The sequence below is a fragment of the Mastigoproctus giganteus genome, chromosome 13, assembly GCF_048544385.1.
Source record: "Mastigoproctus giganteus isolate SK-2022 chromosome 13, ASM4854438v1, whole genome shotgun sequence".
NCBI classification, from domain to species: Eukaryota; Metazoa; Arthropoda; class Arachnida; order Uropygi; family Thelyphonidae; genus Mastigoproctus; species Mastigoproctus giganteus.
In genome coordinates, this window is record NC_143587.1 from 86,727,387 (window position 1) to 86,742,157 (window position 14,771).

The 14,771-nt window shown below is 37.0% G+C and overlaps 1 protein-coding gene across 5 annotated transcripts in view; it reads left to right on the forward strand.

Moving 5' to 3' along the window:
• The window catches only part of Upf2 (UPF2 regulator of nonsense mediated mRNA decay), a 695,457-nt gene that overhangs the window by 399,302 nt on the left and 281,384 nt on the right, over nucleotides 1–14,771 (forward strand). For all 5 annotated transcript variants that reach the window (XR_016547840.1, XR_016547841.1, XM_090387842.1 and 2 more), the window contains exons 24-25: nucleotides 9,896–9,951; nucleotides 10,092–10,208. Coding sequence is in view for 3 of the 5 variants with exons in the window: in XM_090387842.1 (XP_090243968.1) it covers nucleotides 9,896–9,951; nucleotides 10,092–10,208 (173 nt within the window). In the remaining 2 variants the exon portion in view is untranslated. The remainder of the gene's footprint in view (nucleotides 1–9,895; nucleotides 9,952–10,091; nucleotides 10,209–14,771) is intronic.

Below are 14,771 nucleotides of genomic sequence, written 5' to 3' on the forward strand. Positions count from 1 at the left end.
ATAGAATATAGGAATTATCAAGCACTTAATAGCTCTCTATTATCAAATATATCTATATATATATATATATATATATATATGGATTTGGCAGAAGAGAAACAATAGACTTTGTTAGTGAAATTGCACAGGGTTTTCAATTACTACAGATAGCAGTAAACAGTGATTCAAGCTATATTCCATTATGGTGACCTTTCCTAATTTAAAAAAAAAAAAAGTCACATCAAAAGCAACTTACTCTTGATGCCAGTATTTGAAAGTGTCTCTGCAGTGTACAACATTGGGCACCTTCTGAACAAGCTGAAAGCACATGAAATTCCTTTAAAAAACTGTCTAGCACTTAGCATTGATATTGGCCCTTTTGATGGTAAGCTTAAAAAAATAGGGTAGCAAAGGCTTTAAAGAGAAGATTGAGCACTTGGTAATAACAAATTGTCCTTCTAATCTCATTAATTTGCCTTCCTCTAAAAGTACTATCTATGAAAAAGTGCTGAAAAGAAAGATATATTTAATCTGTTACAATTAAAGCATGCCACAGAATCTGTGCACATGTTGGCCATCTTTGGGTAAATGTTTAACTAAACTGATAGAATAGTGGAAACTTTTGATGAGTCTATTTAAAGAGGTTAGAAGTGGTGAGAAAAGCCATGCAAGCACTTTTCAGTTACCAAATTGAAAAAATGCAACAAGCAGCCACTAGTGATTGATACTGATTCATACCAAATCAAGTTTGTGATCAAAAGTGTTATGCCAAAGTTTGAAAATCCAAATATAGCTTTTCAGTGCAGTATACCTCATATCCATTTACTGAGGTCATTACTCCAATGTTGAAGAATCTGATTTGTAAATTTTTAAAAATTTTTAACAATTTTAAATCTTTCAAGTCCATTTTGGAAGTAGATTACAAATTGGACAGAATCAGAAGAACAGTTCTGACTTGGTCATAGACATTTTTTCCAGTCTTCGAGAGTAAATCAACAGAAGATTCTGTTCTTTTGTTCAAGGAGGAAGTACTTTACTATTCTTGGGTTTTAGGTACATCAGCAAATTTGACCATGTTGCATCATTGTTTGTTGTGTTCTCAGATCAATTTGCATATTGTGTGGGCTGAAAAACCTAGAATAACTCACAGGGGGTGGGGGAACTTACCTGCTATGCCCAAGATATCGGCTAACTAGATGATTGCAGAGGACATCAGAAATTCCTCCAGACCTCTCCATACAAGTGGAATAACCACTGTACTGTCACAGAGTATTTCTTGAAGTAGCATACCCTGAAATGATGTCAACAACCTGGCCATTTATGTCATTAAACTTAGACATGAAACTTGACATATCTATATTGTTCTCATTAATAAATATTTTAAAAAATAAGGGCTCAATGCTGTGGTACTCTTCTCTTTAATAACTACTCACTGTGCCTTACCTCCTAACCATCCCTTTATCCCTATCATTAGAATCTTGTACATAATGCCACATTGTTCCAGTTCATATGAACAATATCAAAAGCATTACTGAAATCAAATTATATATAGTTCAGAATTATTCTTTGCATCCAGCTCCTTTGTGACATCATAATTGCTGATCATTTTGGTAAGGCATAATGATCTTCCCTTCAAAGATACATGCATGATTTCCCTATACCTCAATCCCTATTGAGTCCATTATTTTCCCTGGCACAGAATTCAAACTTATGGTTAGTTCCCAGTTCATCTAAGAACCAAGCTTATTCAAAAAAGCAAGCTTATAAAGCATCAGCCAAAAAAAAAAATTCTCACATCACTTATCCATTCTCCCAATAATTTGCCAAGTTCTTCTTTGAATTTATTCAAACTACCTACTGTACTTCCACAGCAAGCAACAGATGGCAGTTTGTTCCAACCACCTGTTGTTGGCTGAAAGCAAACATCCACATACCTATTCCGCAACCATATTTCCCCAATTTGAATTTATGCCCCCTCATGTGTAGTCTATGCAAGAGAAAGAATACCATCAACATTTACCTTACTCAATCCATTCAAGTCCTCAAAAACACCTGAATAAGATCTCCCCGCAGGTACCTAGTCTCCAGATGCTGCAGTTTGCAGAACTGAAACCTTCATTAGTATTAGCACTCCTTTGTTCCCTTCACCAATCTGTTACCCTTCTCTGCACCCATTCCAAAAGATCTACAATCTTCCTAAAGTGAAGCCCCAGACCTGCATGCAGTACTCAAGGTGCAGCATGATTATTGTCTTGTATAATGGGGTAATCACCTTATCTCTGCTAGCAAGGTTCTTGTATATCATTGATAAAACCCCATTGTGTGCCCTGGTAGCCTATCTGCACAGCTCAGAGAACTTTATATCTGACTAAACATGGGGTAATGAAAAATATCTCTGGTATTTTTCATTTTTCACTACCCCATGTTTAGTACTACACATTTGGTACTTTAATCTGGGATTACTGCTACCCATATGGAGTATCTTGCATTTGTCAATATTAAAATTCAACTGCGATTTCTCAATCCATCTTCCTGAAGTAGCCAAGTAGTCAGAGAGTACAGTACACATTCTTAAAGTGGATCCGGTTCAAGCCAATGATTGCTGAATACGATTAATGATTGTATTCGTGATTTATTGTAAACTCTTCTGACCTGGTAGTCATGCTGGAGTATAAACAAGAACTTTTTTTTTTATCCCCTATATCTATTGCAGTAGCTTGATTGCTGGAATAAACTTCCATCTGTCATTGTGGAAGTTGACAGCTTAAATAAATTCAAGGTAGAACTAGACAAACTTTTGTGTGAGTGGATGAGTGAAATGGCAAGGTGTTTTTTTTTTTTTTTTTTTTTTTTTTTTGGCTGATGCTGTATAAGTTTGCTTTCTTGCATCATATGCCTCTACTAATTCTGCATCACCATGAACTATCAATATCAATTGGACCAATCTTAATCACCCCCCTTCCTTCTAAAGTTTAATAAGAAGTCTTTGTTACATCCTTTGCCAAATATTTCTCATAATCTGCCTTCACTTGCCTAACCACTTTTGTGAACTGTATTACAGACTAGATTATACCTAACATAGACTTCTATGTTAGGTAATTTATATGTATCCCACATCAGAGTGACACATTTCTAATATTCCTATAATGTCAGTATTTTATAATTTAATCAATTCCTTAAATTTATTTACTATGCCCTGCTATGAATAAGCAAATGCATGATGTGCATCTGTTTATGCTCTAAGTAACTCTGACAGAGCTAGTACTAGTCCCATAAATTTCCAGTATGCCTTATAATCTCCATCCTGATTTTCAGACATGTAAAAACAATGCAAAAAGCAAATTATCATATGTCTCTCATTAATTTATTAGTTTTATATCCTCCCCCAAAACTAGCAGTTTTCCAATAGTAGCAGCAGCTGTTCTAGTGGAAATATCCAATTTTGATATGTCTAAAGAAGACCAGACAAATTTGATTAAATGTGAAGAGTATGTGCTCACATATATACCCATTTTGTGTATACATTGTGTGTTTGGTCACAGGCAATGTTATGGCAGTTTAGCTAACAGTAGATGCAATTAGGTAAGGAATTAGGATAGAAATAGACACTCCTACCCTCATATAAACTAATAGCCCAGAGTGTAGAAAAAATTAGTTGGAGGAAACTGAACAGCATATAAATGAGGAACATAAAAGTTAGTGCTTGGATTATCTGGGAATACAATTTCCCATCCATGCTGTTGGCAGCCCTGGATATTGTAGATATGTGGGTCAGTAAACAGTGACATGTATACATATATTTTTATTGCTGGACTAATAAAGACCTAAAATCTTATAATAATCTTATACTTATTGATTATCTTGTAATCATTATGCCATTATGAGTAAATGGTTGTATATAACTGATTAATAATATTATCTTAAAATAATTTATCCTTCAGTATTATCCTATACTAATCTTATCCATTAATATTTCTTGTAATTATGTTTGCTTATTATAACATTTCAATAGTTTCCTGTACATATAACTTTGTTGTTTAACCAATAAAATTTAAATTCTAAGTTTAAATAAATTTCCATGGATTTTATATACAGATAACTGTGGCATCTATCTTATGTTACTTTACATTATCTTTGAATTTTATAATTGCCATATATCTTTTAATTAACTTTTCAAATTTTAAAAGTTAATGAAAACATAATCGGTTAGTGCTAATATGTTAAGAAAGCATTTATTCAGCTGTCATTAAACAGCCAAAAGCACTTTATTTACTAATTAAAAATGGAAATTTTTATGAGCACATAAATTCCTGGACACAAACTTGTCCTTTTTATTTTTATATCTGGCATGCTGCCCATGTAGGAATGGGCAGCATATATATTTTTGTACAGCATGCCATATGAACAGAGTTCATGGTTTCAGAACTGTGCATATGAAGTTGTTACTTTTTAAACAGCTTGTTTATGTGTTATAAATTTACTAAATGTATAAATAATGAATTATCATTATTTGTTTATTATATTAATCACAGTGGAGTCACAACATGTTGCATTTCAATTTTAATATGATCTGTGGTAAATGCTATTTGTTTATCTTATTAAATCAGACTGGGGGTTCCCTCGACTCCGCGTCAGGTAATGTGACGAATACAAAACTGCGTAAAGGCCAGATTTATGTAGGTTAGTGAGTATCTAGTAGTATTAGTGTGGAGTTGTGTTGTTCATCTGGCCTCTTAGCCTAGGGGCCTATGTTTTCACACAGAAACTTCTAGTTCACCATCCAACACCACGAAGAGGTGGGCCAGGCAATAGGGAGTATGAAGCACTGGCGGGGTGAACCCTTTGGTAGCCAAGGCTACAGATAGGAAGAATCCACTAAAAAAAAATTACAGTAGAAGATAGTAGTGGGGGGGGGGTTCAAGTGGTAGAGTGAAAGAGGGAGTTGAAAGGGAGAGCAGAAGACCCCCAGGACCAGATGCCCATCCTGCCCTGGGGGTGGGAGTTGACAGGTAGCAGTGAGGTTATTCACCAGGCGAGAGGGAGAGCCACCCGGGTTGGGGGAGAGGGGAGTGAGAGGTGGTATGAATTGAAGGATTTCAATTCAAGGATTTCAATTCATACCACCATAGGGATTTCCAACATAGGGAAATGAATCCCTATGTTGGAGCACCTCTTTCCGGGCCAGGGATAGGCAAGCCATGCTGGCCAGTGTCAGCATCTCACACACCGCCAGCTAAGTTGCCATGGTCAGGGGTCTGCTAGGATGGGTGAGGGGGCATAATGGGCCATCTGCCCATGATCCAATGGGGGGAGGGGTCGGAGAGACACAATTTAATTTGCTCAACTCTTCATTTACACTCTGCTTCCTTTCTATTTTATGCTTTTTTTCTTAACATTTTTGTTTAATTATATCTATATATTTTTTTTCCATACATCCATTCTCTTTCTCACACCAGTGGGGGGGGGAATGCAGTGGTGTGTAGTGTACATTAGTATACTAATATCTAATAACTAGGATTATAACAGTTATCTCTAAGAGTAGTTGGGTAATAATTACTTATATCTAATAGTATGTGTTTTGTGTTCTTTCATACTCAGAGACACACTCATTCGTTCAGTTCTTTCTTTCTTTCTGCTGGCGCCTCTGTAGCCAGGTGGGAAGGAGCAGCAGTGCATAGCACACGCTTCTTGATTAGACTGGGGTTCGAGCCCGTCACCACCAAACACGGAGGATGCGGAAAGGTCAGGGAATGACCACCGCATATCCCGAAGCAATATGGCCTTAGTTGCTAATGCTCCTAAAAACCAAATAACAAACAAACAACTGTCTTTCTGCACTCCTCAGGCACTCCAACTTGCTAATATTTTTTAGTTGCAGCATAGCCCCAGCTGCATTACTGCAGGCCAGGGAGGAGTACAGTATCATGTTAGTGTTGTTAGTATATAGATCAGATTGTGTTAGTATCTTAAGCTAAATAAATTATTTTTGACTGTTTATTCATGCAGTCAATAACATTCATTCTTTCAATCACTCCCATTTACCACAACACTCATTCACTCTCCCTTGCTCCCTTACATTGTCACTGTCTGTCACCAAAACTGTCATTCAGTGTCATTCAGCCCATTCACTCAATCTTCCTCACTCTTTCATTCTTTTTTCTTTCATTCTACATGGCATCCCCTTGCTATTAGCTTACTAATATTTTTTAGTTAAGCTGCTTCCCCACATGCATGTTTACTTAGTTAGGGGGCTACAGGTCCCCTGCTCAGGCAGGGTTATCCTGGTGGGGGGGATCATAGTCAGTCTGGTTTATCATAAACGTGCTGATTCCAAAAATCACCATAAAAGGTCTCTATCCTGTCTACATCAAAAGATGTACCAACGTTTAATGTTAAAATAAAGGGATATATATGTATAATTCAAGTTGTAAAACAAGTGTAAAAAAATATGTTCTCTATAACTCATTTAACTTTGGAAAAAATATCATAAATTCTAGTGAAATAGTTATATTTTAATAATATATAATCAGCATACCTGTAATTGTCCTTAAAAATGTTTCTTACTAAGGGATTTTCTCTTGTATTCCTGCTTACTCTCCCTCACAAGGAACCAAGGATCCCCCATCATTACAGGATCCCAGCAACCTTGGTACCACTTTCCATCATGGAAATATCTTAATGAAACTGCTCCCCTTGTTCTTCACTCACATCTCCTAGATTTTCAGGGAGAAATTCAAGATGGGAATGGAGAGAATGGATTTTCAACGACATTGGGCAGCCTGTGTTTTTTTAGCACTCGAGTAAATTAGACGCCAACATTTCGTAATTTTTTCTTTCCTATTACTCAGAAAACCATGTACTACTGCCTTCAATGATTGCCAAATTTCCAATTCAGCCTCCTTTAACTGGGTTTCAAACACGTCTTTCGGGAGTTTCCTAATTTGGAATTCTACGAAAATTGCTTCCTTAAGTTTGGCATATGTTAAATTAAGAAACACTTCAAGTATTCAAATCCGTTATTACTTTCTTTATCTAGTCCCTTCACGAAATTTTTCATCAATCTAAGTTTGATGTGCAGGGGTGGAAGAAAACCTTGTTTGATTGCACTAAAGGAATATATTTTACATTACATTGTCAATTGTTGCATTGGAATTTGAACCTAAAAACCATAGATAAAAGTCTGATTATGCTTATCACAAAAAAACCAAGGCCAGAATCGATTTCTGAAATTAAGAGAATTAACTTATATCTATTAAAATAAATTACTGTGTTATACATTGCTAGCTAGATTATGCGAAATTGGTATATTTTGGTAAAACATAACTCCCTCTATATTTAATAACTGTGACATGATATGAAACTATCATGGAGATTTTCGAAATTTGCACATAAAAATTGCTGAAAAACAGCATTTAAGTTCTTGGAGGTAAAAACAATGTTGGCTAGTGTTATTGTTCTGCTGCTGGGTGGGCTGGATTGCCGTTTTTGGGTATTTCTTTGTATTTCAGATATATTTTGTGTGAAGTTTGTGAGAGCTTTATAATTGTCCTATTCTGTTATGAATAAGTGCTCTTGTCCCCTGGCTAGGGGGGGGGGCAATTTCTGCTATTAATTGGGTTCTAGGAATGTCATAAATTATACATCCATAAAGAATATGTGCCCAGCCTTCAGTCTTACCACAGGTGCTGTTTGGGTCATCAGCTAACAAGGTTAATTTTGCCTTTTAGGGAGCCATGACCTGTTAATATAAAGGTAGTGAAGAGTCCGGGGGCATACCACTTTGGTGGCATCAGGCTAACCATTGCCACCTGTAGCAGAAACCTTTCCTTTTGGTAACCAGACCTCTGGTTTCCTGCTCCCAATTTGTTTGCCTTTGCTCATGGAGCTTTGTGGCAATTCTTTTTCTTTAAGCCTTAATGTGCAGGGGTGTTGGCTGTATCAAGGGCTATCCCCAGAAATTCTGTGGGTATGCCCCTTTTTAAGTCTGTAGTATAAGCTTCTTTTAGCTATTCCAAGTAAAGTTGGAGAGCACCAGCCTGCACCTGCAGTGCCAGTGTGCTCACAGTGCAACATGCTCTGGTTATAGTGAGAAGTATTGTCCTTTGTATTGTTTCACGTTTATTCCTGTTTTTGACTATGGCCGTCCAGCTGAATAATGCATTGGCTCTGTAGGTGATGACAGGCAAAAACACTGCTCTGGATATGACCGCCATGGTCCTTCTTTTGAGTCCCCAGTCAGCCCAACTGATCCTGACAATCATCACCCCTTCGTGGTTTCTCACTTTTTTTGCCGAGTATGCCAAATGGGGATAAAAAGTTAATTTTGAGTCAGACACAACCCCTGGGTATTTTAGTTCTGATACCAGTTTTATTTTTTGTGTGTTATATCTCAATCAATTTTTATTAAAATCCAGGCCACCCTTTATATATATATAAAAAAAAAATCCTTTTTTTTTTTACTCTGGACAGCCAATGGCAGAGGAGTTTACAAATTCATTATAACTGCTTTACTGCAGCGAGTTTACCAGTACAGCAGCTAACAATCAGCCTTGCACATTGTATGGCGGGATATGCCTTAATCTCACAGTTTGTGAATTTGTGCTCACAGCCAGCTCATACATTTTTATCAAATTATTTGTGCTATAATTTCATTAGTTAGCTTTATAGAAGAAACATTTGCAGTTAAATTATTGAATTTCTTTTGTAAAGTTGGTTTGCTAATTTATTGTGTTAATTCTTATATAAAAATTAACTAAAATATACTGCCTTACCAAAATATTAAGGAATCAGATCCGAATATGCCCATTCTTCCTGTCAGATCTAAATGGACTAGTGCAACACTTAGTAATAAATCAAAATAAGTTCACATAAGGGTAGAGCTGCATATTTTTGGCATTACCTCTAATGGTTTTCTCTACTGGAAAGTGGATATTATGAACACTAATAAGAGAATGGTTATTAGTGCCCATACAATGGAAGGATCCATAAAGACAGTGAGAGAGGTGCATATTGGTGAAAACCATGTAAAGGATCTAAAGACTTTCAGCGATGTAAACAAATATCAGAAGACAGCATTATGTAAAATCATTGAAACATTCAGTATCCTGTAAGAGTATCCATATCAGCCATTACTGCATATCAGAAGTAGTTATTGGAGAAAAGAAATGGAAATAGTATTCTTATTAGTAAATTATGCAGCAAAACAAGCTTATATGGCACCAGCCAAAATAAAAAAAAAACATTTCCTATATCACCCCCTCAACGATTTGTCTAGTTTTTCCTTGAATTAATTCAAACTACCCACCTCTATAACACCAGATGGAAGTTTGTTCCAACAATCAAATATCTGATATGGGTCAACAAATCCTAGCTGTGGGTATGAAGAAAGTTACATAAAGCATTAAATCCTAGTGTGGTGTAGGCAATATTTCTTGTCATAGTGCTGGTCCTCTAATCATCAATGGAGCTCTGTAAACTGCATCTTTTTTTGCAGACTAGATTCTTTTCTCACTGTTCATGTAGTTAGATATGGAATGTCCTAGGAAAGTAACAATACCATTGTGTTGGGGCAATTTGAATAGTAATCTGAATATGTGTTTCGTCTTTCTTGGTCTCAGATTTAAATCCAGTCAAAGAACCAGTGGAATCATTTGAAAAGACACATGACAGAATGACAATAGCTAACAACAAATATGAGAAATCTGAAGAGTATAACTAGTGCTGTTATTCCATTCTCTTACAGAAATGGGCTGAAATCACTAATTATACCTGAGCACACCTTGTAAAATTTCTGCCAAGGAAGATTTGTGTTTAGTCATTAAAAGGACCAACTTGCTATTTTGGTAGGTAGTGTATATTAGTATTCAATTTTCATATTCACATTATATATATTATTTTTTTTTTTTCGCCCCCCAAGGTGAACTGGTTAAGTTCAAGATATTTCCAAAATCAGAAGCATTATACTGTCTAAAGGTAAGAATATTTTGCTGCAGTGTTCAAAGTATATCAGTTGTTTGTTTGTTTTTTTTTTTTTTTTTTTTTTTTTGTATATATTCTTTAACACCTATTTCTATTATATAAACTTATATATATATTTTTTTTTTTTTCTGTAGCTACTACTTTTCGATTTTACCCATCATCACATTGAAATGGCTTGTAATTTATTAGAAACTTGTGGTCGTTTCCTGTTTCGTGCTCAGGATTCACATCAACGCACAAAAGTATACCTAGTATGTATAAGTTTTCTTTTTGCCTGATTGATGGGAATTTGTAATTTACAGTTTCAATTACATTTATTGTAATTTTCAAATATCAAATATTCATAAGAGTAGATAATGTTCTAGAGATTATATTACTCTGGAGTCATATTTCTATATGCAAGCTCAGTATTTTACTGTAAATACTGAGTTGTTTTATAATATTTTGACTTGTTTAATTCTAATCTATTGAGACTAGAATTAAGTCTGTATATATTTGTGAAGTGAATGAAAAGGTTTTTGGTGTTTGAGTGATTCAATTTTTTTCCACAGATAATCAAGAAGTTAAGAAAAACATTAAGTATTTGCCTGAATAAATTTTTAGATATGCCACACACATACAAAGACTTTTCCTCATACCTCATTACCCTTCCAGAGCTGCTTATGGAACTCTCTTCAGCCACTGGTGTTTACTGGTAGACTAGTGGCTCTAAAATTATTTTCTACCTGACCCAAAAGTCTCCTAAATGCCTAGAGTTCCTTTAATGGCTGACTATGTCTCATCCAGTCTTCATGTTGCACACATCTGGTCACTGTTGAAAAAAAGCCATGAATTAGGGTTGAATTTGAAAGTGTCTACAATTCTGCCCAGACACGATAGGAGGGAGTATATGATGAGAGCCTTGTCGATCAATTCGGCCCTGGAAAGATTGTTCAAGGCTCAAGGGGTAGAATTTTTTTCAGCCTGGTCTGTACTTGTTAACAGGAGAGACTGCTTCTACAGGGATGGGATACACTTAAATAGAAAGGATGCAAGAATGTTTGCTGATGCTATCGAGGCAGAGTTAGGTGGGTCGGAAAACTGCTAGATTGGGGGGATACAAGGACTAATAGATTAATAGTATCCATTGGCAGAGGTGAAAGGGATTCTTGCACTGCTTCTATTGGAATGAGCAGCAGCTTGGAAAATAAGATGCAGGATATTTCGGAGACTGCTGGGAGTCATTGGGGTACAAGTAAACACATGGGTTGTGTTAGGGTAGCTAAGAAAAAGAACAGGTGCATGTATACTTGCATGTACAACAATGCTAGGAGTTTGGTAAATAAATTTGATGAATTTGAGGTATTGCTCAAAGCATCAAAGGCGGATATTGTTGGGATATCAGAGACGTGGTGTCACACAGATATAAGTAATGCAGAACTGGAATTTGGGGAGTACATCTTCAGAAAGGATAGACAGGATAGGAAGGCAGGAGGGGTTATGCTATTAGTTAAGAAACACATAAAATCCAAGGAAGTGAAGCCAGTCGACATTGCTGGACAGTGCAGTGGCGAGTCAGTTTGGTGTGACATAAGCATTGGGAGATCAAAATTGAGAGTAGGAGTGTACTATAGGCCTAATGACTCTGATGAGTATAATAAGAAACTGTACAGGGAAATAGAGTGGGCCAGTAAATCAGAGAGTCTTATAATGGGAGATTTTAATTTCCCAGATATTGACTGGAATTTGTGGGTTGGTCACTCACACACTAGCAAGGCTTTTGTGGATTTATTGGATGATTGTTTTCTAAATCAGCATGTTCAGGAGGCAACTAGAGGGAGCAATACTCTTGATTTGATTATCAGTAGTGATTCTTCATGCATTAAGAATCTGCAGATACAGGAACCACTAGGTGGCAGTGATCACAGTGTGCTGAAGTGGGATTTACTCAAGGAGGTAACTACCATCAGGGGTAAAGGGAAGGGTTATTGCTTTCATAAAGGCAACTACGATGGTCTGAGACAGTATTTAAATTCTATACAGTGGGACCAACTGATGATGTTATCAACAGCAAACTCAAAAGGGAAGCATTCAAAGAACTTATCTTGGAAGCTACTAGGCTTTACATACCAACTAAGAAATATTGTTCAAGGTTCAGGCCTAATTGGATGTCAGATGAACTAATGAGGCATATGGCAGAGAAGAAAAATGCATGGGATACATATAAATTAACATGTGACACAGAAGCCTATGATAGATATAAGTTGATCTGTAACCAAGTTACAAAGGAGGTTAGGCAGGTGAAGGCAGATTATGAGAAATCTTTGGCAGGGGATGCAAAGAAAAACAGCAAGGAGTTCTTCACTTATATAAACTCTAGAAGGAAGGGGATGAATCAGATTGGTCCACTTGATATCGATGGTTCAACTGTTCATGACCCTGCTCAGGTAGCTAACAAACTTAATGAATATTTTGCATTTACATTCACACATGAGGAGTTATTCAGGAAGGGGAATGCCATAGATGAAGTAAACACTGGCAGTGAGCTAGATGATCTTGTAATAATTGAGAGTAAAGTGGAGGAGAAATTGTTGAAGATAAATACAAGAAAGGCACCTGGGGTGGATGGGATCTATCCAGTTATATTACAGGAGGCAGCAAAGGAAGTAAGCAAGCCGTTAGCCATAATTATGAGAGCTTCCTTGGACTCAGGGGAGGTACCCACAGACTGGAGATGTGCAAATGTAACCCCAATTCACAAAGGAGGATCAAAGGCTGACACAAATAATTATAGACCTGTGAATTTAACTTCTGTTCCAGGAAAATTAATGGAAGCACTGGCTAAAGAAGCACTGCAGGATCATCTTGACAAGAATTCAGTTATAGCTCTGACACAGCATGGTTTTGTTAAGGGAAGGTCTTGCCTGACCAATTTGATTGGATATTATGATGTAGTCACAAAAGAATTGGATGCAGGGAATAACTTTGATATTATATATTTCGATCTTAGAAAGGCTTTTGATACTGTTGCACATGGAAGACTGCTGCACAAATTGGAGCAGTGTGGCATTGGTGGCAAATTGTTATGGATAAAGGAATGGTTGAGTGGCAGAAGACAGACGGTGGTAATTAATGGACACTGCTCATCGTGGACTAATGTTATTAGTGGAGTCCCTCAAGGTTCAGTGTTGGGTCCATTGTTGTTTTCTGTATTTATAAATAATATTGATGATGGTATAGCAAGCTTAATGTCCAAGTTTTCAAACGATACAAAGGTTGGCAGGGTTGTTAAGGACGCTACTGACACTACGCTGCTGCAACAGGATCTGGAATTGTTGAGCAGATGGGCTGAGAGGTGGCAAATGAAGTTTAACATTAACAAATGTAAAGTACTACATATGGGAAACAGCAACCCCAGAGCAACGTATCAACTCTGTGGTACTACACTGACAGTGGTAGAGAATTAAAAGGACCTGGGGTAATTGTGCAGGCAGATATGAAGTTCTCTGAGCAGTGCAGACAGGCTGCAAGAGTAGCTCATGGTGTCTTATCAATGATATACAGGAATTTTTCTAGCAGGGATAGGGAGGTGATTATTCCCTTGTATAAGGCAATGGTCAGGCTGCACCTTGAGTACTGTATACAGGTCTGGAGGCCTCATTTCAAGAAGGATGTAGAGCTGCTGGAAGCTCTACAGTACAGAGAAGGGCAACAAGGTTAGTGAACGGAACAAAGGGTTGCTCTTACGAAGAAAGGCTTAAGTTTTGCAAATTACAGTGTCTGGAGACTAGGCACCAGTGAGGTGATCTGATAGAGGTGCACAAAGCCTTGAATGGTTTGAGCATGCTCAGTGCTTATGGGATACTGCCTCTTGCTCAGAATAATCACCTGAGAGGGCATAAATTCAAATTGAGGAAAGACAGATGTAGGATAGATGTGCGGAAATTTGCCTTTAGCCAGCGTGTAGTTAGTTGGTGGAACAGACTTCCATCCCTTGTTGTGGAAGTTGATAGCCTAAATAAATTTAAGGCTCAGCTGGACAGGTATTTCGAACGAACGGAGGGGTGAAGTGGAAGGGTTGTTTTTTTTTTTTTTTTTGGCTGATGCTGCATAAGCTTGCTTTCTTGCATCATATGCCTCTACTAATGCTAATCTGTTCCCCCCCCCCCCCAATCTTCATTGGCCTCTTTTGCATTCATTGCTAATTATAATTCTGAAATACATGACAGCTCATGGGTTTTGCCAATGTTATACAGAAACGTTGCTAGTAAGGATAAGGAGGTGATTATCCCTTTGTACAAGGCCATGCTTAGGTTGCATCTATAAAATTGTATACAGGTCTGGAGGCCTCACTTTAGGATGTATATCTGCTGGAATGGGTGCAGAGAAGGGCAACTAGATTAGTGGAGGAAACAAAGTGGCACTCTTACTTAAAGACTTCAGTTCTGCAAGTTGCAGTGTCTGGAGACTAGTCACCTGCGAAGTGATCTGATTAAAATGTTTTAAGGTCTTGAATGGATTGAATAAGCTGAGTGTGAATGGCATTCTTCCTCTTGCTATGAATACACGCATGAGTGGGCATAAATTTTAATTGAGGATGTTTGCAGGATAGATATGTGGAAGTTTCTTTTCAGCCAGCAAAAATATCTTGAAGAAGAGTACCTTTTTTTTTTTCAGACTGTGAGATGCACCCAGATTTTGGTTTAAAAAAAAAAAAATTCCTTCTAAATTTGGGGTGCATCTTATGATCTGGTGCATATCACAGCATAAATTACAAAATATGATTTAAGCTGTTTATAATAGAACATGCCACTTAGGGAATAACAAGAAAATAG